This window comes from Humulus lupulus, chromosome 1 (genome assembly GCF_963169125.1).
Source record: "Humulus lupulus chromosome 1, drHumLupu1.1, whole genome shotgun sequence".
Lineage (NCBI taxonomy): Eukaryota > Viridiplantae > Streptophyta > Magnoliopsida > Rosales > Cannabaceae > Humulus > Humulus lupulus.
Genome location: NC_084793.1, coordinates 34611362 through 34636335, shown reverse-complemented (window position 1 = coordinate 34636335; position 24974 = coordinate 34611362). Strand labels below are relative to the sequence as shown.

General features: G+C 32.9%; 4 protein-coding genes across 7 annotated transcripts; 1 reads left to right on the top strand and 3 right to left on the bottom strand.

Moving 5' to 3' along the window:
• Positions 1-5440: 5440 nt before the first annotated feature.
• LOC133790828 (uncharacterized) lies at positions 5441-8519 on the top strand. The gene is made up of 4 exons (XM_062228624.1): positions 5441-5858; positions 5932-6509; positions 7009-7524; positions 7633-8519. The coding sequence occupies exons 1-4, from the start codon at positions 5630-5632 to the stop codon at positions 7768-7770; spliced, it is 1461 nt and encodes a 486-aa protein (XP_062084608.1). The 5' UTR covers positions 5441-5629; the 3' UTR covers positions 7771-8519.
• Positions 8520-11393: 2874 nt separating this feature from the next.
• On the bottom strand, positions 11394-12200 carry LOC133790821 (protein RADIALIS-like 4). The gene is made up of 2 exons (XM_062228610.1): positions 11944-12200; positions 11394-11644 (listed from the first exon to the last, which is right to left on the bottom strand). The coding sequence occupies exons 1-2, from the start codon at positions 12198-12200 to the stop codon at positions 11617-11619; spliced, it is 285 nt and encodes a 94-aa protein (XP_062084594.1). The 3' UTR covers positions 11394-11616.
• A 22-nt stretch (positions 12201-12222) lies between these two features.
• Positions 12223-16916, bottom strand: LOC133790804 (peptide chain release factor 1, mitochondrial). 4 transcript variants are annotated; one of them, XR_009874078.1, is made up of 12 exons: positions 16731-16916; positions 16545-16651; positions 16176-16458; positions 15772-15820; positions 15604-15682; positions 15364-15438; positions 15214-15291; positions 14925-15083; positions 14593-14688; positions 14279-14501; positions 14123-14187; positions 12223-12358 (listed from the first exon to the last, which is right to left on the bottom strand). XR_009874078.1 is itself a non-coding variant. In XM_062228599.1 (11 exons), the coding sequence occupies exons 1-10, from the start codon at positions 16855-16857 to the stop codon at positions 14307-14309; spliced, it is 1248 nt and encodes a 415-aa protein (XP_062084583.1). In that variant the 5' UTR covers positions 16858-16916; the 3' UTR covers positions 14055-14187; positions 14279-14306. The 4 variants fall into 4 exon arrangements, 2 of the variants coding, with proteins under 2 accessions (XP_062084583.1, XP_062084567.1); XR_009874077.1 differs by having other exon boundaries at positions 14123-14501; XM_062228599.1 differs by lacking the exon at positions 12223-12358 and having other exon boundaries at positions 14055-14187.
• Positions 16917-17186: 270 nt separating this feature from the next.
• Positions 17187-19230, bottom strand: LOC133812705 (pectinesterase). The gene is made up of 2 exons (XM_062246507.1): positions 18228-19230; positions 17187-18121 (listed from the first exon to the last, which is right to left on the bottom strand). The coding sequence occupies exons 1-2, from the start codon at positions 19228-19230 to the stop codon at positions 17427-17429; spliced, it is 1698 nt and encodes a 565-aa protein (XP_062102491.1). The 3' UTR covers positions 17187-17426.
• Positions 19231-24974: the final 5744 nt, after the last annotated feature.

Genomic DNA, 24974 nt, shown 5'->3' with positions numbered 1-24974 from the left:
TTAAATGCATGTCTCCATAAATCCATTCCAATTCCCTAACATTATGCTCAAAATTCTGATTGGTTGATATATTAATTAATAAATTCGAAATTAACACTTACAAAATAGTTTTTATTTAATAAATATGATATTAATGTCTACAACTAACCCTTTGAAACTTCCAATAAACATTAAAGCTGATTGTGAAAATGATAAAATTTAAAGTGTGTTTTAATCTTGTTAATAAATAATTAATTCAGAAATAAACTACTCAAATTCTCCCAAATATTGATCATCTTCTAATTTCTCAAAATTGATAAATAATAATACAAATTTCTTTCTTTTACACAACTTGATTGAGAATAACAAAATTAGGGCAAAGATCATTGTCCCTAGTACTATATTCCTCTGCTTGAAATGAACTCTTGAACATCTTTCAATAATTTTGCTCTATTCTTGTTGAAATTTGAGCATGCAATCCACGAAGCTATGTGACACCTTTCTTCATTAGAGTCGAACTACAATAGTGAAAAAAACTCAAGTATAGTATGATAAGAACAAAATTAAAAAAAAAAAAAAAAACTTAGTATGAAATCTACTTACCACAAAAGACCGCGAGTCGAGCTTACAACTATTCATCATAAATAATATGACAAAGACTCCACAATCGTACAAATTTTGTTGTCTAGGGACATTTCTACCACGAACTATACCAAAACTAGCAAAGTTGAAACTACCAGGTTTTCTTTTGATCTGATTCTCCAAGAACAAATCTAGATTGCGTAGCTGCATTTGCACTCTAACATCAGAATTTATAAATTTAAAATTTATAAAAAAGTAATATATTCAACCAATAAAAACTTACAATATCAACAATCTTAGATGACTGTAATATAGGATTCTTTTCATCGGCAAGTGAGTCCCAAACTTCTACTTTTTTTTCTTTAAGTATCACCTGTGCAAGAATGAAGTGTCTTACAAGCAACATAGGAATATAAATCTATATGTATAATTGTTGTTAGAAATTACATAATAAATAGATGCTTAAAAATGTATTCAACAGAAACCATTAGAATTATACTTCATTGCAATGTTCGAGGGAGCCCATAAATCTTTCGTAGTAATGCATTTTCCTCCAAATTTGATGTAGTGGTAAATTGGAGTAGGAGTCGGGTAGTAAGTATTTCTATTGTCATAATTTAAAAAAAAAATTAACTTCACAAACATGAAATATGTTTTGACAAAAAAGAAAAACAACAAAAAACTCACCATATTTCGAGCAGGAAGATACCAATTCTTACACTCTTTACCCTTCTTCAACCTCTCATCCTCGGTCAAGAATGAAGAAACCATAGTAACAATCTGCATTTACCAAAAAAAAAAAAATTATAACGGTCATACTAAAATTATTAATATATACAAATGAATTACCTCAGTCTCCAACTCCGTTTTAGGTCCAAGATACCGGAAGTCGGACCGTCGTAGAAAACTAGACTCACTTTCAACTATAATTTCCCTAGGATATATTCAATAATATACATTAAAATATATTGAAAAAATGACAAAAAATATATACATTAAGATAGAAAAACTTACATTTGATCAGAGTTTGAGAAAATGTATTCTAACACTTCCCTATCTTTCGGTCTTAAAGTATTACTGAGTTTAAAATGTTTAAAGAACACAACATCATCTTGACTAAAAACATGTTTTTTTAAAAATAGTGATTGTGAGGCCTTTTCGTTAATGGATTCATATGTCAATTTTTTCTTCTTCTCATATCTACATGGAATTTTATCTTTGGCTTGTAAATCCAGTTTAATTGAGTGTAGTTCATCTCTCAACTCTTTCAACTCATGCTCAATTACTATCCTCCATTCCATTTCTGATTCCATCACGAAGTTCTATACAAAAAAATTGACGAAGATTATCACTATGTAAGAAATATTTTTGAAAAATAATAATATGTTTGAAAAATTTACATGATGAAATTTTCAAAACTTTAAAATTCCTCACATTTCTAGTTTATTGAAGAAAAATGAACTACAAAATAATTTGTAATAATAATGTTTTAAAATTTCTTTTATAAAATATGAAATTTTTAAAACCCTATAACCTTCAATGTAAATTTATAAACCTAATAGTTGATTTATAAGAAGTTTGAATAATTTCGAATTTTACAATGGGAGAAAAAAAAATGATAATTTATATGTAAAAATAAAGAAATCACATGAATGATTGAAAATCTTGCAAGAAACACTATGAAAAATCTAGAGCTTTTTCATAAAACATTTTAAAAAAAAATTGTTCTTGTGAGATTTTACTAGACAAGTTTTTCAAGAGAAATAAGATTTAATCATTTTTTTGAATTTCAAATCCTACATGACAAATAAAACTAAGTTGGAATTAAAAAAAAAAAGATCTAGTAGTGAATTTTGAAATATGAAATTGGTGAAATAGATGATAAATTGTTTGTAAAAATAAAGAAAGTAAAAAAATGATTGAAAATCTTGCAAGAAACACTACGAAAAATCTAGAGCTTTTTCATCAAACATTTTAAAAAAAATTGTTCTTGTGAGATTTTAATAAACAAGTTTTCAAGAGAAATAAGATTTAATCTTTTTTTTTTTTAATTTCAAATTCTACATGAAAAATAAAACTAAGTTGATATTTTTTTAAAAAAAAACCTCTAGTAGTGAATTTCGAAATATGAAATTGGATAAATAGATGATAATTTGTTTGTAAAAATAAAGAAAGCACAAAAACGATTGAAAATCTTACAAAGAACACTATGAAAAATCTAGAGTTTTTTCATCAAACACTTTCAAAAAAATAATTCTTGTGGGTTTTTACTAAACAAGTTTTTCAAGAGAAATAAGATTTACTCATCTATGTGAATTTCAAATACTACATAACAAAAAAAAAGATGGATTTTTTTTGAAAAAAATGGAAAATCTACTAGTGATTTTCAAAAATGATATAGAAAACTTACTTGAAAACACTTTAAAAAATTGGAGCTTCTTCGGTAAACAAGTTTTTTAAGATTAGTAAATTTTGTATAAAAATATATATAATATATAAAAAATTTGAAATATGCTTTATTAATTAGCCAACTAATTGTAGTTGGGAAGATATGAGTCATTAATGCATAAGGAATGAATCTGGAAAGAACAAGGAATGAACAAGGAATGAAAGGAATGGAGAAAGAATGAAGAAGGAATGAGGATATGGAATCTTGGAATGAATCTTAAATAATGATTTTTTTAATTATTTAATTAAATTAAAAGGTGACCGCCATGTCAGCAGGTAACCCATTATCAAGTTTGAAAAAGTCAAAGATAGCATTAATTAACATATTTAAATGTGGACCATTGGATCTTAATCCAATGACTATTAATTGACAACCCATCCATGGGGAAAAAACTCAATCACCATTAAAAGTGAACCTATATATATATATATTAAAAAAACAAAAGCATATTTGACACTCAAATCATCTTTTTAGAAATAAACAAAATTAATCACAATTTTTTTTTTATTGGTTAACTCAAAATAAGACCCAATATAAATATTAATAATTTTATACATTTTAAAAGTATGCTATAAAATAAATTTTTATTTCTTAATATGTGATAATGGGAACATTCATATTAATTTGTCACAATTAATTAATTAGAAAGCGTGCGAGGGGAAAAGAAAAAGAGGAGTGCCAAATTGCCAATACATCCACTCTTAAAAAAAAGTACACATATATAGCTATCCTAATTGTTTTTCTTAGAGCATACGCAACATTTGTATTTGTTTCAGTTATTTTAATCATGCATTATCAAGTAATTATTAAGATCATTATTGCTCAAAATACTCTGGTGAGAATATTTGGTAGAAAAGAAAAATTATTATCCCCAACATTATTATGATTCACAATGCTAATAAATAATCATTTCAAGCCTACTTTATTATTATGATGTCTCATTTTTTAGATTTCAGTTTCACACATGTGAATAAGTCATAACTTAATTTTTTTTATATGACATTATTCGTTGTGATTATGACATCTTTTCTGTATGTTTTTTAAAAATTATGAATAATTTAGTGCGTATAAAATAGAGTTCTTAATATTTCAAACTACTTCCTGTGTGCCAAAAAAAATTTCAACTATATCAACACACTAAATTATTTATAAATTCCCAAATGTCGTAACTACAAGATAACTTATCCATGTATGACATGCCCTATATTATTATATTTCTTAGTACATTAACTCCTTCATATTCTTATTTAAAACTCATATTCTATATGAACTACATGAGTATGCTTCTCTTTCACAATGCTGGATAATTTTAAAAGAGAAGAAGCACAAGCCAAGGGGGTCAGGGCCCAGTCCAGTCCAGAAGTGGTGAACTGATGCAGTGAGGTAATCAATGGCCATTAATTGAGAAGAAAAGAAGTCAGCCTTATCTGCTCTATTATTACCATTGTTCTGTGTACCCTGCACTCACCACCACCTAACCTCACCTGTTCCTTATTCTATTACTGGACTTGTAGACAATCTATCCTCTCTTTTTTTACCTAATTTTTTCCCTAAGAAAATCAATAAATAAAAACAAACACCATCTTGGAAACAAAGAAAGAAACAAAAAAATATCCTAGTAGTACTAAACCTTTTCACATGCAAGCATATAATTTTTTTTTTTGAAAGAAACACAAGATGATAGTCACATTGAAGATTTGTCAAAGTAATGATCAGTGTGGTGACCACTAATTAAATTATGCACTAAGATTGAATCATTGTAATCTCTTTGATGAAATCTGACAAAGCACGTAATTGTAAAGATAAACTTTGTCATTTTTTCATATCCATCTCATCTCTCAGCCAATAAAGTAAAGATAACATTTTCACTGATAAAATCTGTACATTTTCAAGTTTCAATTACTATATAAGACAATAGAAACAGTTTCGGGACTTGATATTTGTAGCCCTGACTACTGTTCTGTGGTTTGCCAATGCTTTATTGATTAAAGTTGAATATCGGGAAGAATTAAATTGAAATTTATGGCTCTTTAGCCAGCTATGAAAAAACCCTTTACCCCAAAACTAGAGGAGAAAATCTCGATTGGTATTTTTGCTTTGTCTTTTATTAATAATTATCACAACATGGATAGATTCTTTCCTTTTTTTTTCTTTCTTTTTTACTGATTTAAGACCCCACATGTATGTTGTAACCAAATTGTTCGTTACTTTTACTACAAGTCAAACTATCAAACAAAAAAGTGCTCATCACAACTAAGAAAAGCAAAGATAACAAATGTAAGATTTTTTTCTGATGATGTGCTTATTTCCATTTGGACCACCCAGAGTTTTAATTTGTTGATAATATTTTTTTTCCAAAAAGAAAACTAGAAAAACAGGTGCGTACTCACTGACCAGAAAGCAAAAGTACCAGCACAACAGTGTGCCTCATAGTTTTGCCAAAATATAATTATAAAAAAAATTAAAATATCACACTGAATAGGCCAACATCACCAGCTGCAGCCTGCAAGCACATGAGCATGGCCCATTTCCATTGGTCAGGATCTGTGTTTGGTTTCTTATAAATAGGAGCCAGCTGCTCCCACCCTTTTTGAAAAAATATACAGAGAAACAAACACCATGGGGAGTCAAATAAATGTTCTGTTCCTTTTGATTACTAATGTGGTAATGGTGTTAAGTGCTTCTGGTTCTACTACAGATGACAACTACATCTCAGTGGTTGGAGATCCCGGAATGAGAAGAGATGGGCTCAGAGTGGCCTTTGAAGCTTGGAACTTTTGCAATGAAGTTGGCCAAGAAGCTCCACACATGGGGAGCCCCAGAGCTGCCGATTGTTTTGATCTCACAGGTAAAAAAAAAGTAGACTTAAATCTTCTTTTCATGTTCTTTTTTCTGGTTCTTACTTATTTTATTGGGGGCAGGTTCTTCTCTTAAACACAAGGTAACAAAAGAAGATAACAAACTTGGAGTTGGGATGCCATTCTCTGGGTTGAGTCCAGAAAATGCCAACAATGTAGACCTTTACGCAGTACAGAAAGAGCTTTATCTGGGTTCTCTATGTGAAGTTAGAGACACCCCAAAGCCATGGCAGTTTTGGATGGTTATGCTTAAAAATGGTAACTTTGACACTAACTCAGGTTTGTGTCCGGCTAATGGGAAAAAGGTCGGACCCTTTAGCTCAACTAGGTTCCCTTGCTTTGGGAAAGGGTGCATGAATCAACCCACCTTGGTCCATGATGAGACTGAGTTATTTGGTGAAAGCATGAGAGGGGGTTTTAATGGCACTTATGATTTGGGTTCTGAGCCTGCAAAGGGGCTTGATGGGATTTCCTTCTATGAGGTTATCTGGGAAAAGAAAGTTGGAGTTGGAAGTTGGGTGTTCAATCATAAACTCAAGACCTCAAAGAAGTATCCATGGCTGATGCTGTACCTCAGAGCTGATGCAACTCAAGGATATTCTGGTGGATATCACTATGACACAAGAGGAATGCTTAAAACGGTCAGTGAAACATAACTTTTTATGTTTAGTTTTAAATTAGTCTAATTTTTTCCTTAATGACGAGGTCACAATAATTGCATTAGACTAATTGCTCGACTTTATACCTCGTAGCTGAGAAAGTCAGGTCCATTCATTGCTCTGTTTATCAGTCATGGTCCTCTTTTCATGAATAGTTAATAATTGAATAAGAATACATATAAAATAATATTGGGAATCTAACTGGGGTCAATACATGAAGTTGTTTTCATATGGACGTGGTTTAACCAGTACAAGGCTACATGATTCAGTAAAGGTCATAATTCTGACTTGAACCTACTAATCTATTCTAGTATGGTTCAACTTGATGTTTGACAAAATAGATATTTTTATTAATGTCACTTCGTAAAATGTAAATGTTTTGATAATATGTAAAATAGATATTCTATCAATACATTGGACACTTTGTTGGGAATGATATTTTCACTAATTACTCAACCTTTTAAATTTATACTGTATTCAGCTACCAGAATCACCAAATTTTAAGGTGAGACTGAGTTTGGATATCAAGAAAGGAGGAGGACCCAAGAGCCAGTTCTACCTGATCGACATAGGCAGCTGTTGGAAGAACAATGGCTTAGCCTGTGATGGTGAAGCTTTAACCGATGTTACCAGATACACTGAGATGATAATCAACCCTGACACACCAGCTTGGTGCAGCCCCACAGGTTTACAGAATTGCCCACCTTACCACCTAACACCCCAAAACATAAAGATTTACCGTAACGACACAGCCCGCTTTCCATACTCGGCTTATCACTACTACTGCGCACCAGGCAATGCCAAGCACTTGGAGCAGCCTGTGAGCACTTGTGACCCTTACAGCAATCCTCAGGGGCAAGAGATAGTTCAGTTGCTACCTCACCCCATATGGGGTGACTATGGCTATCCCACCAAGAAAGGCCAAGGTTGGGTGGGTGACCCCAGGACATGGGAGCTTGATGTGGGTGGCCTTTCGAGTAGACTCTACTACTATCAGGCTAGTACTCATAACAAAACAAAACAAAACCAACCTTTAATCAACAAGTAGTCATTATCAAAGTTGTTTTGAGTTAACACCATGATGTTATGTTTTTGGTTTGAGCAGGATCCAGGGACCACTCCAGCTAGAAGGATATGGAGTTCGATTGATGTGGGGACTGAGATTTTTGTGAGTGACAAAGATGAAGTGGCAGAATGGAGCCTAAGTGACTTTGATGTTCTGCTCGCTACTCCAAAGTCCTAGTCTCATTTAGTATTTTATATAACATAATAATAGATATATATTCATATATATTGGAGCCCAAAAAGAAAGCCCGCAAGGGCAGGGGCAGGGTGAGGTTAATGTTTTAGTTTCTGTCATTAAAATCATCAGAATTGATGTGTTAAACAAAATTAATGATAACAAGGTCTGAGGTTGGAATAGCATATAGCAATTAATATATAGTTTCCTCAACTTAAAAAGAAAAGAAAAGAAGAGAAGAGAAGAGAAGAGAAGAGAAGAGAAAAAACTATATATTTGGTGTCTTCCACAACCATTTGAAGATAAATACAAACTAACCTACTATCGGACTGGGACTGTGGAGATGTAGATGTAGACATAGAGAGTACTACACTTTTGAGTATAGCTAGCAGAGCATGTGGGGGGATGTCACCAAAGTCAAAAGTGGAGTAGGAAGAGGACGAGGGAGGGTATCCACTGTCCACCGAGGCACTGAGCAGTGTCCAATTAAGTAAAGTGTTGTTCTTCAGCAAAAAAAAGAAAAGAAAGAAAGTAAAGTGTTGCTCACGGACGAGTGAAAGTGATGCCAAAGCCAAGTAAAGCCAACAGCTCATGCGCATGCTTGCCATTGTATTGTGCTCTTCTTCTTCTTTGGGTTGGCTTTGGCTTGACTACTCAATTCTCAAAAAGAGCATGTGCTTGCTTTGTTTCATGTCTACAATTTTCCATGTTTTTGTCCTAATATTAATGTTTGGGCTCTCATTTCAACTAATCTAATTCTCCTTCTTGCATACAACTTGTTTTTCCGTACGAATTATTTTCAGAAATTTCTCTTTTGCGTGTATGCTATGTACAATTATACACGGTATTTATATGCTATAAGCAAAAAAGTCTAAATAAGTGTGAGCATAAAACTTGAAATGAAAACCTCTATTATCTAAGATGAGTAATGATATGTACACATAAAAATATGCACTTAACATTATATTATATGACGTGATACTATTTTTTAAAATATTGTATCTCAATTTTGATAAATGTGATTAACTAAGTTAAACTGTCACGTCAATATTTAAGTGTATATTTTAGGTGCACGAAGCGTTATAAGAGACCCTAAGTAAAATTATTACGTAGACCAATAATAATAATAATAAATTTAAAAAAGGTGAGCCCTTCTATTTGTTGAATATCGGGCTTCTAGGAAATTTAGGTTGTGGATGCCTAATACTTTATAATACTAATTATCAATATAAAGGATCATGCCTTGTTTTTGTTGTATTAGGCTTCTCTTGAAAATATATTATCTTTACCCTTTCGGATGAGAGAGAAAAAGAATTGCACTTTTAAGAATTTGTATATATGTATTTTTTTATTTTAAAAAGATATAATTATTATTATTTTGTAACAATTGTACGGTAACATTAAAAAAATATATAAACTTCCTCTGGTAACCGGTAACGGGGGTACGTGCCTAAGACAAATACCAAGTAATATAAAAATAAATAAGGTTTATTCTTTGTTAAATTTTGTGTTTTGTCCTGATACTTATTTGGATATTGTGTTTTAATAAATTATTTTTTGTATTTTATATTTTGTAAAATAGTTTAAATAAAATTCTAAACTTGATTTTGGTCAAAGTTTTGTCAACTAAAATCACAAATAATTCACCAAACTAATAATTTAGAACAAAAATAAAATCATTCTACTTAAAAATTGTATTGTTATATTTAATTTTTTATTAATCAAAATTAATTTTAGGGGTCTATTTGAACTATTTTACAAAATATAATGTCTAAAAATAAATTTTTTAAAACATAAAATCTAAATAGGTAATTGAAAAAAATACATGTATAAAAAAAGTATAAACTCAAATAAATATATCTTATCTATATTTAAAAGCAAAGTCAATCTAATAATAATATCATGGGTTTTGGTGTTTTCAGTCGTACATTATAATACAGCACCTCGGTTAAAAAAGGAAAAAAAAAGTGTAGAACTATTTTTTTCGACAAGATATAGAACAGTATTTTAATACATACTATACCCGTGATGAAATGATGTGTGGATCAAACCTTGTTTTCAAGACAATATTTTTACTTAATTACACGCGCGATTGTGTGTTTTTCTTCTAAATTCAAGAAAATTCTGTCTTCAACTTTTAAAATTATGTTGATTCCTAAATCAATTTGTAATAGCTTAAACAAAAAAGGAGAAAAAAAAACTGCTTAAATAATAGAAGAAAATAAGTCTCTACTTACCATTATAGTAGGATATTACTTGAAGGCTTGTGATGAGTTGTAAAAGTCAAGTCGTAATACATTTTTGGCTTTAGTTTTTAAACTTATGGTACCAAATTGATATTTTCAAAGTAATTTATTCACGAACCATGTGTTTCCAGAAAGCTATTGGGGTTTGGTTTATTATTGAGTGAGTCATTTAGGATTGTTACGCACAAAACTTATTGTTTCGTAGTTTAATTAATATATACATGTGGTGAAGTTATGGGTTTGGCTGGTGAGTTAACCGTGTCAATTTCTATTCTTGGTCAAGTAATAAATTAATAATGATGGAAACTTTTCATCTCCAACTTCATTACACTCAGATCTGATTTGGGTTTGGTTTGGTTATGGTTGGCTCACTCACCACATATCAAATTCATCCATTAAAACTGTATATAAGATGATTGATGATGTTCTTTTCCTCATTCCTCTTTTCTACCTACCAGCAGCTGGTTTCTTCTTCTTAACTTCCCAAAGTTAATAAACAAGATATGATATGCTAATGCATTATTTCCTAGAACCAGACTCCATCTAATTGGTAAAACAAAAAGAAAAGTCATCCTTTTTAAAATAAATAAATAAATAAAAGAGAAATTTCTTCGGATTAGGATGGTGGTGGTGTTGTTGTGCTAAAATAGAACTATGAAGGAGTCGTTGTACTTGTACCACAAAACCAAGAAAGAAATAGTACTACCAAGAGTTTGTGTAGTACATATTTTTCGTTTAATTTTGGTGTCATGAGCTGTGGTTTTGCTTTGCACTTCGCAATTAGTAGTACGCAAAAGAGAGAGGTTGTAGTGTAGTACTAGTACTCTCTACACGATGAGCTTTAGTCATATTTGGGATGTAGATAGAAGAGAATGTTAGTACACAAACGTACAATTCTTCTCTTTGGGCCTTTTTTGTGCTCTCTCTTCTCAAATGCATTATTATAAAAACACCACAATTAAACTCTTCTAATCAATACATCACCACAGGACCACCCTGGATTTCCATCTTTGTTTAGGTTTGAGGACCAGCACAGATGATATGGTGTCTCAAAATGGTGAGGTAAATGCACAAATTTTTACACACACACACACACATATATATATATATAATTAAGATGAAAAGAGGGGGATGTGAAACAGAACAAGACAGGGAACAGACAGAGCATGGATGGAGCTTTCGACAGAATGTGAAGCCTGTTGTGGCTCTACTCATGCACTGCCTCTTCCCTGGCTCACCCTGTGCCCTCTTCCCCCTTTTCTTTCCTTTTCTAACTTATTGTTTTGTTATTTTTATAATGATCTCTCTCTCTCTAAATCTCTGTATATATATGTTTTTTGTTTTGGTTAGATGCTTTTGTTTGTTAGTATATACTAGATATATAGAGTACTTCATAAAGAAGAAATTAACTATAAGCCAAATTAGACATTGAAATGGAAAGAATGATAGTAGAAGAAAACCATGCGAGAGGGATCGACAAAGGCTACTCTATATTTGAAATTTGCTTCTTCATTTCATGACGATCCGTGGTCCTAATAAATATTCGTTTTGACTGAGAATCACCAACATATGCTTCTTCTGGATACTAGATTGGCACAGCAGATTATTCCAATTTCAGCTGAAGCAGAAGTCTGTATGTAAAACCACATTTCATGAGAATCAAATATCAAAATTCTGATGAACAAAGTCAACCTCATTAGTCTTTGACATGTTGAGTTTTTTTTTAATCATGTTGGGTTTTCGAATTGATAAAAGTTACTGTCTTTATACTATTTTCACATCTTTTCTAAACAAGAAGAGGTTTGTATGTGAATAAAGGCCATAAAGAAACCTATTTTAATATTTGTTTTCTCTGTTTTTCTATAAGAAACTAATTCAACGGAAACTAATCATATGCATAGTCAAAGCAAGCAAATAAAGAAAAACTTACTTGTTATTTTGGTCAGTCCAGCATAGAGGAGGGTAGTGAGTATTGAGTTTGTGATCTAATTTACCAGACTCAATGACCTGCAAATCCTCCAAAAGGATAACATAATGGTTGCGCACCTCCTGTGCGCTCTTCTGGCCTCCAATCATGGCAGCCACTAATTCCCAGCGACGTGGGTGTTGTTCGTCAACGACGGCCAGAGCCAGCTCAAACAACTTGTTCTCCTCCCAACTCCAACAACCCTTTGGTATATCTTCCATAATTGAAAAAACCCAAGTAAGAATATTGACAAATATTCATGAGCATTCGGATCTAGGATCCAACCTCCATGGCAGGCCAAGTCAACACAAGAATCTTTTCAGGTGGGCTTTGTTTGATTCTCTTCAGCAGATTCTCAGTTGGTTTTTTCGGAGACAATCTGTTATGGGCAGACCAACATTTGGCCACACTTATACACAACACGTTTCAAAAAATATATATAAATATACAGCATAATCTAAATCTAGTAAACTACAATCTCCATTTGTTTGGCCAAAAGAAGAAACTATTTACAAAAACAGTAAGATTAAGACACAACAATACCCAACTCTTCAATTACCATTTCTCGCAACACCAAGAATCTCTCTTTTTTAAGTTATAACTTATAAAATACCAATTCTGGCATTGGATTCCAATTGGTGTTAAAATCCAAAGTCTACGGCACGATCAGACATGATATGATATGACCTTTTTTTTTGGGAGAGAGGGGCTAAGAGATATCATATTTTATGAGTCGTGTACTGTTATGTTACTTAAACCATGGGAATAAAGTTTAATTTTTTTAACCAACCAATAATGGAAAGGGACCTAACCATTTTGATCCATAATTATTCAACAAATAATAATATAATATCATAATCACTTACGTTTCATGCTTGCAAAAATAGAAAGAGACTTGGGAAGCCCACGCAATACACACTTAAGGATATGATTATTTTTAATGACTTTGAATTAGGTGATAGGGGTGGCAAAGAAGATATGATATCAATGGGAGAAGAGTCACAAGTGGGTAGGTAAAAGCAAAATTAACAATTATTTGTCTATTTTAAAAATTGAAATAAAACATATATTTACGTAATATGTTATGGTGGCGGGTCAAAATTATTTGGGCCCTACTTCCTTTTTTTTTTTTAATTCTTAATAGGGAGGTATAGAGTATAGACTGCGGTTAAGTTGATAGATTTTTTGTTAGATAAGTTTATCTGTCCCCTTCAGTCCAGACACGACTGGACCCTTTAAGATTTACACAATTTCACTTTCGGCTTGTCATCACACATTGATATATTTGCACTGAAGCTCAATCTCAGTATTGTTTCCTTTATATTTATACTACTACTAATACCCTTGTCCTCAAGCAATGCAGTGCCAATAATTTTTTTCTAGTTATTTCCATTCTGTATTGGATAGAACAAAAGTTGATGGAATTATCTGCTTCAAACTTCACGCCCTCAAACATGACTGGTTTGAATGAATCCAAAAGGCTGGCCTTGAAGCTAACAATAGAAGCTATTTCTGTCCCTACCTTGAGGAGCTAGAATTAATACAACTAATCATGATTATTACTATGTTGCTATTTATTTGTTTTATTTGAAAATAATTAATGATGATGTTATCATCCACTTTTTCACGTGGGGCACATAAGTAACTTTTTTTGGATAAGGAATGAAGATAATGACTCTTCATGCCAACTTGCTAAGAAGTTAAGATCGTTTCTACGGGTCTTTTAGTTTTCAACTAGTAGAAGACTATAATTCCTCTCCACTTTCCTACTTTTTTTTTACACTAAACTTGATTACCAATGAAATTCATTATTAGCATCCACCAATAATGCAAAAAAGAAAAGAAAAAGGAAGTGTTTGCTAATAGCCTGGTACACTATGCAACCTATTGATATTCCAAAGTCTAACCTGAAACCAGGCACCAGTAAATCTCACGTACTGAGCTCGATACTGCTCCTGGTAAAAGACATTTCTAACCTATTTTCAGTCCGTGACAAAAGACACGAGAAAGACCGATATTCTTAATAAAGGTAACTATGGCATCAAGCAAAGCAACCATAAGAATAGGAACAAAAATTCAATGAAAACGAATAGTAATGAATCGTTATAATTCAGCAAACAAAATCGGGTAAGCGCTACTACACCTGTTCGTACACCATAGAGTATGTCTTCTCTCTCTCACAACATGTATAATGATGCGGCCACTTACCTTTAGAGAAGATTAAAAAATGTTCCAATGAGTATATCATACAAATTATGATGCTAAAGATTGATAAACATAGTACTTGTGTATTAATTACCCTTAGTGGGCAAACTGGTATAATAGAATCACTGGGAAGAGCTGAAATGAGCAATTGCATCCATTTCTTGCTGCAATAGTAGAGCATCAATAAAGATATCCAAATTATCACCCTGCATTACATCGTCTATCGCATGACAAGTTATGCTGACACGGTGGTCAGTGACACGCCCTTGAGGAAAGTTGTACGTCCGAATTCGTTCAGATCTGTCCCCACTACCAATCTGCTCAAAGTGATGAGTTTACAACATTCATCAAAATCAGAAGCAATAATAACCACGTCTTTCATAAACTTTTGTCTCTGTTGTATGTTACCTGTTCTGACCGAAGTTTTGATCTATTGCTATGAACTCTAGACCTCTCTATTTCATATAGCTTCGCACATAGAACCTTCAGAGCCTTGGCCTTGTTCTATAAAGAGAAAATCACATAATATTAGGAAAAAAAAATACCAAATAGAAAGTGGAGTTTAGGAACCACTATGCAGAGTACATGATGCATAGTGATAGACAATTGTAAGATTTTAGAGAGACACAAAGACATAACGTGTAAAGCTTAGTGTGGATGGTGTGTTTTGGTATTGAATATAAGATTCTGTATAAACGTATGAAGAAATTAAAACCAGTTGCACTGTTCAGAATCATTACCATGTGTTGGGACCGTTCATCTTGTATGTTCACAGTCAAACCGGATGGAATATGAGTTATCCTCACAGCACTGTTAGTGGTATTAGCGTGCTGTCCACCTGCACCACCAGACCTGTATGTATCAATTTTCAAATCTTCACTCCTCAGCTGCACATCTACCTGCAAGTCCCAAGGTACACACACTAAATAGAAGGACCAAAAAAGAAATAAAATTATCAAATAATCACACCTCGAGTGAATACAGTGTAGAGCAGAATTGTTGATATAGCAATGGCCAAAAGTTTAGTACCTCGTCAGCCTGAGGTAGTATAGCAACAGAAACAGCACTTGTGTGAACGCGTCCAGACTTCTCGGTTACAGGAACTCGCTGTGAAAAGGAAAACTGTGAGTAATTCCGGATAGCGCTCATAATTGGGAGTGAAGAGAGGCGAGATGATACCTGCACCCTGTGAATTCCACTCTCAAATTTAAGTTTCCCATAGACATCAGCCCCTGAGATGGCCGCACTAGCTTCCTGATAATAAGAAGTCACAATTAGAGACCTTTCACAAAAGAAACCATGATAAGAGAATTTTGATTTCAATAAACCTATACTAGAAACCATTAGTAGAGAACAGAATGACAGAGTAATTGCCCAAGACGAGTGTTTTTTTCAAAGAAACAGAATTCAGGGTCAGACCTTATAACCTTTAAGATCTGATTCTGTAACATCTACCACTTCAAACTTCCAGCCTTTCTTTTGCGAGAATCTCTCGTACCTGTAGAAATAAATTGATGAGAGATTCAAAATTTGAAATGATTATTAAATCAATAGTACACAAAAGCTAATGGCAATGCTTTAGCATACATTTTGAATATGTCCATGGCAAACAAAGAGGCCTCGTCCCCACCAGTGCCTGTAAAAATTGAACATTTTTGTCAATAAAGAATAAAACTGAGAGAAGGGCAAGGCAAGACAAGATATGTATTTAGTTGGGTTACCAGCTGAGTCTTGTGAAAATAATTTAGTAGAAATATCTATAAGCAAAATGACACTTAGCAACTCATAAACAACACTCAGGGTCGTGTAAGCAACCCTAAATTTACACTGAGCATTCATGGTCATTTAAGCTACCCTAAAATTACACTGGCCACCCAAAAACGACTCTCAACATCATTCAAGCTACCCTAAATTTATACATGTAAAATTAATGAGTTTATTATGTTAATTTCAAACTTTCATATTGTTATTTTTTTTAACGAATTACCCACCTGCTCTGACCTCCAAAATGCAGTCCCTCTCATCAGCATCATCTTTAGGAAGGAGTGACTTCAACAAGAAATTGTGAACTGTTTTCTCCTCTTCTAAGACCTGGTTCAGTTCATCAGTTGCCATAGTAAGCATTTCTTTATCATCAGAAGATTCAGAAATGAGTGACCTCAAACTAGAAATCTCCTTCTGCTTGGACCTTAAGTGAGTAATGAGGTCCATACAAGGTCTGAGCTTGCGAAGCTCCTTATTAGCTCTAGCAAACTCAGCTGGGGAAGCTTCTGGCTGTCTTTTCAGTAAAACAAACTCAGAATAACAACAAATAAAATTAGATAGGATAGGAGATTGAGTGTGGTGGTGGCTTGACCTACCTGGTTCACAACCTTTTGAAGAAAAGCAGTTCGGTATTCGATGGCCGAAAACCTCTGTTCCATGATCCTAATTAGATTGGGCGATAGCTGAGCCTCAGCTTGGGATTCTGTTAAGCAAATCACTGAGAATCCATAATCCGTAATTGAAAAAACAAAAAGGAGGAACGAAAAGAAAAGACGACGCACCGGTTGAAGATGAAAAATTAGCTACAGCCATTGATATTGCCGGTGTTCTCTCGACATTGGTAGGGAAGCTCCCGAAGCGCAGGCGCAGGCATTTGAGCTGAAGCAGAAGTTGATGATGCCTTCTCATTCTCCAAACCTCACGAGTCACGACTCACGAGCCGACTCACAATTGCAGAACAACAAACAAATCGTCACCAATTACCAAATTGATTCCCTGGGCTGGGCAAGGGCTCTCAAGTTTTGTCTCTAAGCCCATTGGGCCTACTCCTGGGTCTAGCCCAACTTCAAGTCAATTGGCCATATAGAGAGAAAACACCTCGAATACAACAACCATTAACTACCTTAACGGTCTTGTTGGTTATTCATTAACTAACCCTCCTCACAAGTTGCAGAACCTTTGTTAATCAAGCATTTTTTTTTACTGAAAATAATTTTATTCGTACGAGAGAGAGAATGAGAAAGCAAACCAAATTAATTTTTTATAAATAACAAAAAAATTACAACCCTCGAGATAAAAATGAGTATGCACTGCATGCATCAGCCAGATCAAGATTTTCTAGCCCCACTTGCAAGCATTGTATATGTACAATTAAATAGTCATTAACATTATCATCATCTCAATTTTCACCTTCCATAATAAAAAATATTTATAAAAAATCAATCAAATAATGAATAGTTTCTCTCTGAAACGACGAATTAGTGAATCAAGCTAGTCTGGAAAGGGACTCCAGTGGTCTTGATCCACTTCTCTGCATCCAAAAATGGCCCAGGTGTGAATTGCGCGGCTTCAGTCTTTGATATAACATGGAACCCTTTCCATGTCACTCTGTTATCCGTCTTAGCGCCCGGCCCAGTGTTCCCGTACTCGGCGTAGTACAGTGTGTCCAGGCCAAAGGTACCTTCCCAAGCCACCCACCCAGCTGGTTGGATAGCGTCACTAATGGTGCTCTCTATTACTACAGTCCTAGAGAACTCCCTCCATGGCCTTCCCAAGTAGGATTTGATGGTCAACCTCTCGGCAACCAACTTCGGCTCCGGCACGATGTTGCAGTTGTGGAGCACGATGCCGCTAGGCTGGTGTTGTTCTCTCCTCCCCTGAGCTGTGACGGCGTTAAGTTGACCGTCCATGGGCCGCCGCAATACGATCTGCGAGTTCTGGATCACACAAGGGCTGTCTCCGAATATGAAGTCGACGGTTCCTGAAATGACACACTGGCTGTAGAACTGGCGTCCAGAGAGCGCGTACAATGTGTCTTGGTAGCCATCCATTTGGCAGTTATGGAACACAGCCATCTCCGCCATCACCCGAAGTGCCACCGCTTGGTGTCCCTCTGGCCCCGCCGTGTTCTCGAATCCCATCTCCTTGCAAAGGAATCCTGGACCCTCCACAGCTGCAAGTACGTACATGTAAGTATAATAATACTAATATATATATATATATATTCACATGTACACAGAAAAGTGATTAAAATATACGTATATCATATTATTACTTACCGAAGGAAGCCGACCGCAAGGTGGTTAACCCTTTGGCGACGCTCTTACTACCAGTGACAACAGTTTTTGTTGGTCCATCTCCGTACATGAACACGTTAGCCATGCTCTTATCCACCGTGATGTACTCGTCGTAAACTCCAGCCTTGACGTAAATGATGTATCTTCCCGTGAGGCCGGTTTTAGGGTAGGCGGCCAGAGCAGCTGCTATGGTCTTATACTGACCGCTACCATCCTTTGCCACAACCGCTTGCGGTACGACTTTTTCGGTGCCTGCCTGCAAAAGCTTTCTGTCCGAAGCAGAAACCCAGGTTGGGAAACCATCGTTATTGGACAGAAGGCGACGGCCGTTAAGGGGTTTAGCGTCAATTTTCAAGCCGAAGGCCTCGAGAATCTGAGACAACCCTGAAACAATGGCCAAAGCGTTGTCAGTGAGAGCAGAGGCGTTTCGCAAAGTGTCTTTCATCTTATCCTGAATTTTGGGCTCCGGTACTCCATCGATGCATGTCTCGGCATAGGTGATGACGGAGCTCAGCCAACTCTTAAGCTCGGAGACGCGTTCTTGGAGGGTGTGCGTTGCGCTTTCACCAACCATGGAGAACGAGGCCTGAAGTTGATCAATGGCGAAGCTCAATAAATCGTTGCAGTCCTCGAGGGACATCCTCAGCTTAGGGTTGCTGCTCTTGTCGGCCTCGATCAACAAGGAACTTGTCAAGTTCATGGATTTGCTAACTTGGTCCATGGTGGCTAGCATGGCAGCCTTGACATAGTCCTTGAAATCGGCGCTGGAATTGGTAGCCACGGTCTTAAGGCTGTCTTGGCAAGAGCTCTTGTAGTTGGTAGCGGAGCAAATAGATTCCACTATTTTTGTCTGTGAGGAGATGGCATGGCCGCCAACTTCCTCCTTCTTCTGATTCTGAACATTAACCACGGCGACCACCGCTAGGGCAACTCCCACTACCAATACAACGGACACTGCCGACACAACTACTTTTCCCGGTGCCATGAGAATAGAAAAGCCTAGCTATCTCCCTCCCCGACCACTTATTGATAAAAAAAAAAAAATACGTACAAAATAAAAATGTGAAGTTACGTATAAGAGATGGTCGGAGAGAGACCGGAGAGAGTGGGCGGTTGAGCTTGCTAGAGCTAGAAAGAGAGGAGAGAGAGTACTCACTCGTCCTCTCTTCCCAAGCCTGTGCTTTATTTATTAATGTTGAATATATTTGCATGCATGGAGGTTCTTATATAGAAGTTGAGTTATCTAAAAATAGCTAGGTTATATATATAATAGGATCATATTAATTCCTGTGATTGATCGACTCTCTACCAAATAATATTTGGATGTTATGTCCATATTTTTTTATTGGTTAGCCGGTATTTAAGCAACCTAATTATGTCTTAATTGCTTTGAAATAGTAAGTCTCTACACAATCAATATTAATACACACGTACGTATGTAACGTAACCATGATGTATGTAACTATATATACATATATATTGATATTTATCGATATATAAATTAAGAACGTGCATGTATGTAATATTTTTCACACTTTCAAAAATTGCTACCTAGGAGTGTTTTTGTTTTTGAACATTTTCGCTTATGTAAAATAAGAAAAAAAATTTGCTGTTCCCAATTTTGTGTCTCCTCCTTCTCTTTTCCACTAATTATTTGAAGACACCTCATTTATTTATAATTGAGAAAAGAGAAAGTTATAAATAATTTAAATATATATTAAATAAATAAATAATATATCTTTAAATAATTGGTGGTACATCAAGTAGATAAGTAGATGGGAAATTTGTGTGCAGAAGATTTTTTTTCGTAAAATAACAAGGGAAATTTTCAATTGTACGCTCAATTAATAAACAATTTCTGAACATTCTGTAACCCATTTTATTTATAAATTTACGATAAGCCCAGCCCACTAAGCATCCCCTAACCCAAAATCAGGATTCTTACGGTGAAGCACCTCCGTAAACAAATATTGAAACCCAATAAATTTCTTCTTTTTTATGTCCTACAAAAGTTATAGTTGTTTCTAAATTTTTTTAAAAATTATTATCATTTATTTAAGTTAATTGTCATTAATTCATAACAATATTATAATTCCGTGTTCATATAGTTACGAAATCATAACCAAATTTAACAATAAAACATGAGGAAATTACATTTTATATTGCTTTTTTAAGAAAGATTTAAAAAATATAGCTTTTTTTTACAAGTATTATTTTATGGCTTTTGATATATTTTATTCACTATTATGGTTTTTTTTTCCCATAATTTTGTATTAAATTATCATTATGCCATATTTTGATTACTAATGATATTTTATAAAAGTAGAAAGGTAACCATGTAATTTACATGTTATTTCAAGTATTTTAAATTGGCTATTTAGTTAAAAAAAAAAAAACAATGTTCAGTAGTTTAACTTTTTAATTGATTTTATATTATTTTATATATTAAAACATTTTGTTTTTATTTACTTTTTACAAAACCGACTCTTTCACTTCTTGTTTTCATTTACTTTTTACAAAAGCTTCATATTCATATGTGGTGATTTGGGGCTTTCTGCAATATTGGGGCAATCCGGCCACGAGCTTGAAGGCGGGCGACCATCGGAGTTGAGTGCAGGCGAACAGAGGTCGGTGAACGAAGGCGAGTTGTGGTCTTCATAGTCGTCGATCGGAGCTGACTTACTTCGGCGTACGGAGTGCTGCAGCTTCAAAGAATGGAGGTTTCGAGTGGCGAATGGCGAATGTCGAGATGCCAAAAGAACTTGATACTCAGTTGTTTCGCCAAGACATTGCTGTTAGCTTGTATTTTCATGGGAAGAAGAAACAAGAAGATGAATATTTGACTAACAATGAGTTTAGTGAAAAGCTTTTGGATAAGAGGCAGAAGAGGAGGAAGACTGCTGCATAGGTTATTTAGGAAGCTTTAGGAAATGATATTAGACTTTTTTTATTTTGTCTATACTCTAGACTATATCAATATTTGACTTTTGGAAATGATGACAAGTAGTTAGTTGGATACTTGCATATGTTAAATTGCTACTATTGTAAGACCTTGGTTACTTAAATTATTTTATATATCTTTTGATCTTTTTTGTGTTATTTATCTGTATATATTTAATTAGTTTTCAGGGATATTTTAATGGTAACTAGGTACTTTGTTTGGTCTTCATCTTATATACAAAAGGGTAGTTAGTTACATTTGATGCTTGATGTTTTTGCTATTTTTGTATGTGGCAATTGTTAGAGAAAAGTACCCAATTTCTTTTTTTTTTTTTTTTTTTGTATTTCACGTTTAATAACTATATATTATAATATTCCACTTTTTAAAGCAACTAAGATACTTTAATGGTAACCAAGTACTTAGTTTAGTCTTCATCTTATATACAAGGGATAATTGGTTATCTTTGGTGCTTGATGTTTTCGCTATTTTTTTTTTTGGCAATTGTTAGAGCAAAGTGCCTAATTTCTTGTTTATTTTTTTATGTATTTCACGTTTAATAATTATATATAATATATATTCCACTTTTTAAAGCAACTGAGATATATTAAATGTAACCAATTACCCAGACTATTGTGTTTAATTTTTTAAAAACGTGTTTTTCAGGTGTTGGTGGCATAAATATATAACAGGCAACAAAAAAACCAACAATTTATTCTAAAAGGAATTTTATATGTTTGTGTAATCATTCAATGTATTTGAATTTGTAACAGACTTAATATAATAATCAATAATAATTTATGAATATGGAACTCACTCCTTTAATGAATAAAGTTATGATATGATTGTTTTGCTGTAAAATATCAAGCTATGTCTTTTGCTTTTTTTAATTGTTAAAATATCAAGTTAACATATTTTCATTGATGAAAGCATTGTTTGCTTGCATTAATAATGCCCCCACCTCCATTTCTTCTGGTGTAACTTTCTGATTTGTTAGTAAAATAAGGTTATTTTCATTGCTTAATTCTTGAAGTATAGTGACACACAATGGTAAGTTTGTTATTTTTGCAGCAACTTTTTTCTTTATTTCCATGTAGAACAACACTTAATTGTGTGTTTCAACATTCATTGATGGTGTTCCTTTGGCTACTTGATAATAAACTTCAATAGTTGATCTTGTTTCCTTTATATCCTCTTTTATCAAATTCACCAAGTTGTCAAGAGAACAATTTGGTGAAATCAATATCTCAGTCATTGTGTTCCCTTCGTACTCATTTTTTTTCAATCCACTTGCCTCCAAATTGAACCAAAAAAGCAGTACTGTCCATACCTGCAAAATTTGGCAAATTTTTCAAGAGTTAGTTGGTTGTAATTGGGGAAGGTAACTGGTTACCTTAGTCTGTAATCACATACCCTACTGAAACACTTAATTGAAAATATTGACTGTTTTTCAAGGTAACTGGTTACCTTGTTGTTACTGAATGTTTTTACAGTTAAAATTCACACCAATATCAAATGAATTTTTTGATTGAAAAGACAAGTTAGAATCTAAAATTTTCATAGTTCTTATTTTTTGTCTATTTTTGATCAATCAATGTACATATATCAGTAGGATTAAATAATTTTTTTTTAATTTTTTAGTTTATAAATTGTTTGTGTTTTTAGAAAGCACATCATGATCATCACTATTATTATTATATTCAAGATAATAGTTAAAAAATAATTTCAAATTTTTATGCAAACAAAATAGATTTATGTAGAACATTTAGGAAACTAATAGTTTTGAAATAGAAGAAGATGACAATAGAATATAATTGGATATATTAAGGTAGCTGGTTACCTTAGTATGTAATCACATAAACTACTGAAATACTTAATTGAAAGTATTGACTGTTTTTCAAGGTAACTGGTTTCTTTGTTGTTACTAAATGTTTTGGCAGTTAAAATTCACACCAATATCAAATGATTTTTTTTATTGAAAAGACAAGTTAGAATCTAAAATTTTCATAGTTCTTGTTTTTTGTCTATTTTTTATCAACCAATCTACATATATCAGTAGATTTAAATATTTTTTTAAAATTTTTTTTAGTTTATAAATTGTTTGTGTTTTTAGAAAGCACACCATGATCATCACTATTATCATTATATTCAAGATAATAGTTAAAAAATAATTTCGAATTTTTATGCAAACAAAATAGATTTATGTAAAACATTTAGGAAATTAATAGTTATGAAATAGAAGAAGATGACAATAGAATAGAATTGAATACATTAAGGTAGCTGGTTACCTTAATTTGTAATCACGTACCCTACTGAAACACTTAATTGAACAAATTGACTGATTTTCAAGGTAACTGGTTACCTTGTTGTTACTGGATGTTTTGGCAGTTAAAATTCACACAAATATCAAATTATTTTTTATTGAAAAGACAAATTAGAATCTAAATTTTTTATAGTTCTTATTTTTTGTCTATTTCTGATCAACCAATGTACATTTATCAGTAGGTTTAGGAAATTAATATTCTGAAATAGAAGCAAATGACAATATAATAGAATTGCGAGAGGTGATGATTTTTGCATACCTAGATGCAAGTTGTTGGAAATGCCAAAGATTGCAGCAGAACTGATTGGAAGATTTCTTGAATTTGAATTGATTTCTGCAGAAGATGATCACCAATTTTCTTGTAGAAGTGACCAGATTTTCTTGAAGTGTTTTTTCTTGACATGAGTTCGAAAATAACTATTGTTGATCAAATGTTGAGGTGGTCGTCGGAGATAGAAGTTTTCGCCAGAGAAGGAAGGTGTCGCTGGAGAAGTAAGCCGGAGATGGAAGAAGAAATTGGACAGAGTTACGGCAGAGGAAAAGACAATTTCACGGTAATGAGTTTGATTGATTTTGAGGAGTGTTGTGATATTTATTACGATTCTACCCTTCCTTGGGCTGATTTGTCTTTGCTTAAATTTTAATTACCATATGTAGTTAGTTTTCCCATAAATTAACTTTTTGTTGATTAAATTTTTCCATATAGATTAGGAAAAGTTTAATTCCCATATTTTTGGACAATAATGGCTAAAAAGCCATATGTATGAAAAAAAAATCCCATAAAACATTATACTTTCATACATGTATACAATATCGTACGTTACAGAAACACTCATGTCCATACAAAATCTCATAATTATATGTAAATTTACAAACTTGTCACCAAAATTTAAATAAAAATAATATAAAAATATTGGTGCTATTTGGTAACAATTCAAAAAACAGCTTTTTATTTAATTAATTAAAAATTTGATAATTAAACATAAAATAGTGTTTGGTAACTCTATTTTATTTCTTATTTTTTTAAATTTTAAACAAAATTTATTAAATTTTGAAAATAGAAAATTTTCACATTCAAATTTTTTTTAAATTGTTTTCAACTTTTAGTTTTTTTTTTCTTCTCTTCTTCAAATCACCACCTCATTTTATATTGCTAAACAAAACATAAAAATAAAAATTATCAAACGAATTTATTATTTTTATTTTTAAAAACAAAAAACAAAAATAGTTATCAAACATATTTTTATTTTTTAAAAATAAAAAAAATATTTTTATTTTTGTGTTTAAAAAATTCAAAAACAAAAATTTTACCAAACACAATCATTATAATTACAAAACGAGTAAAGGAATGTTACAAAAACAAAATAACACGCAACAGTTACAACCTTTTTTAAAAAAAAATAAATAAGACATATAAAGTATTGTAGAAATAAAAAATATAAACTTAAGGTACAAACTCCTAACAAAC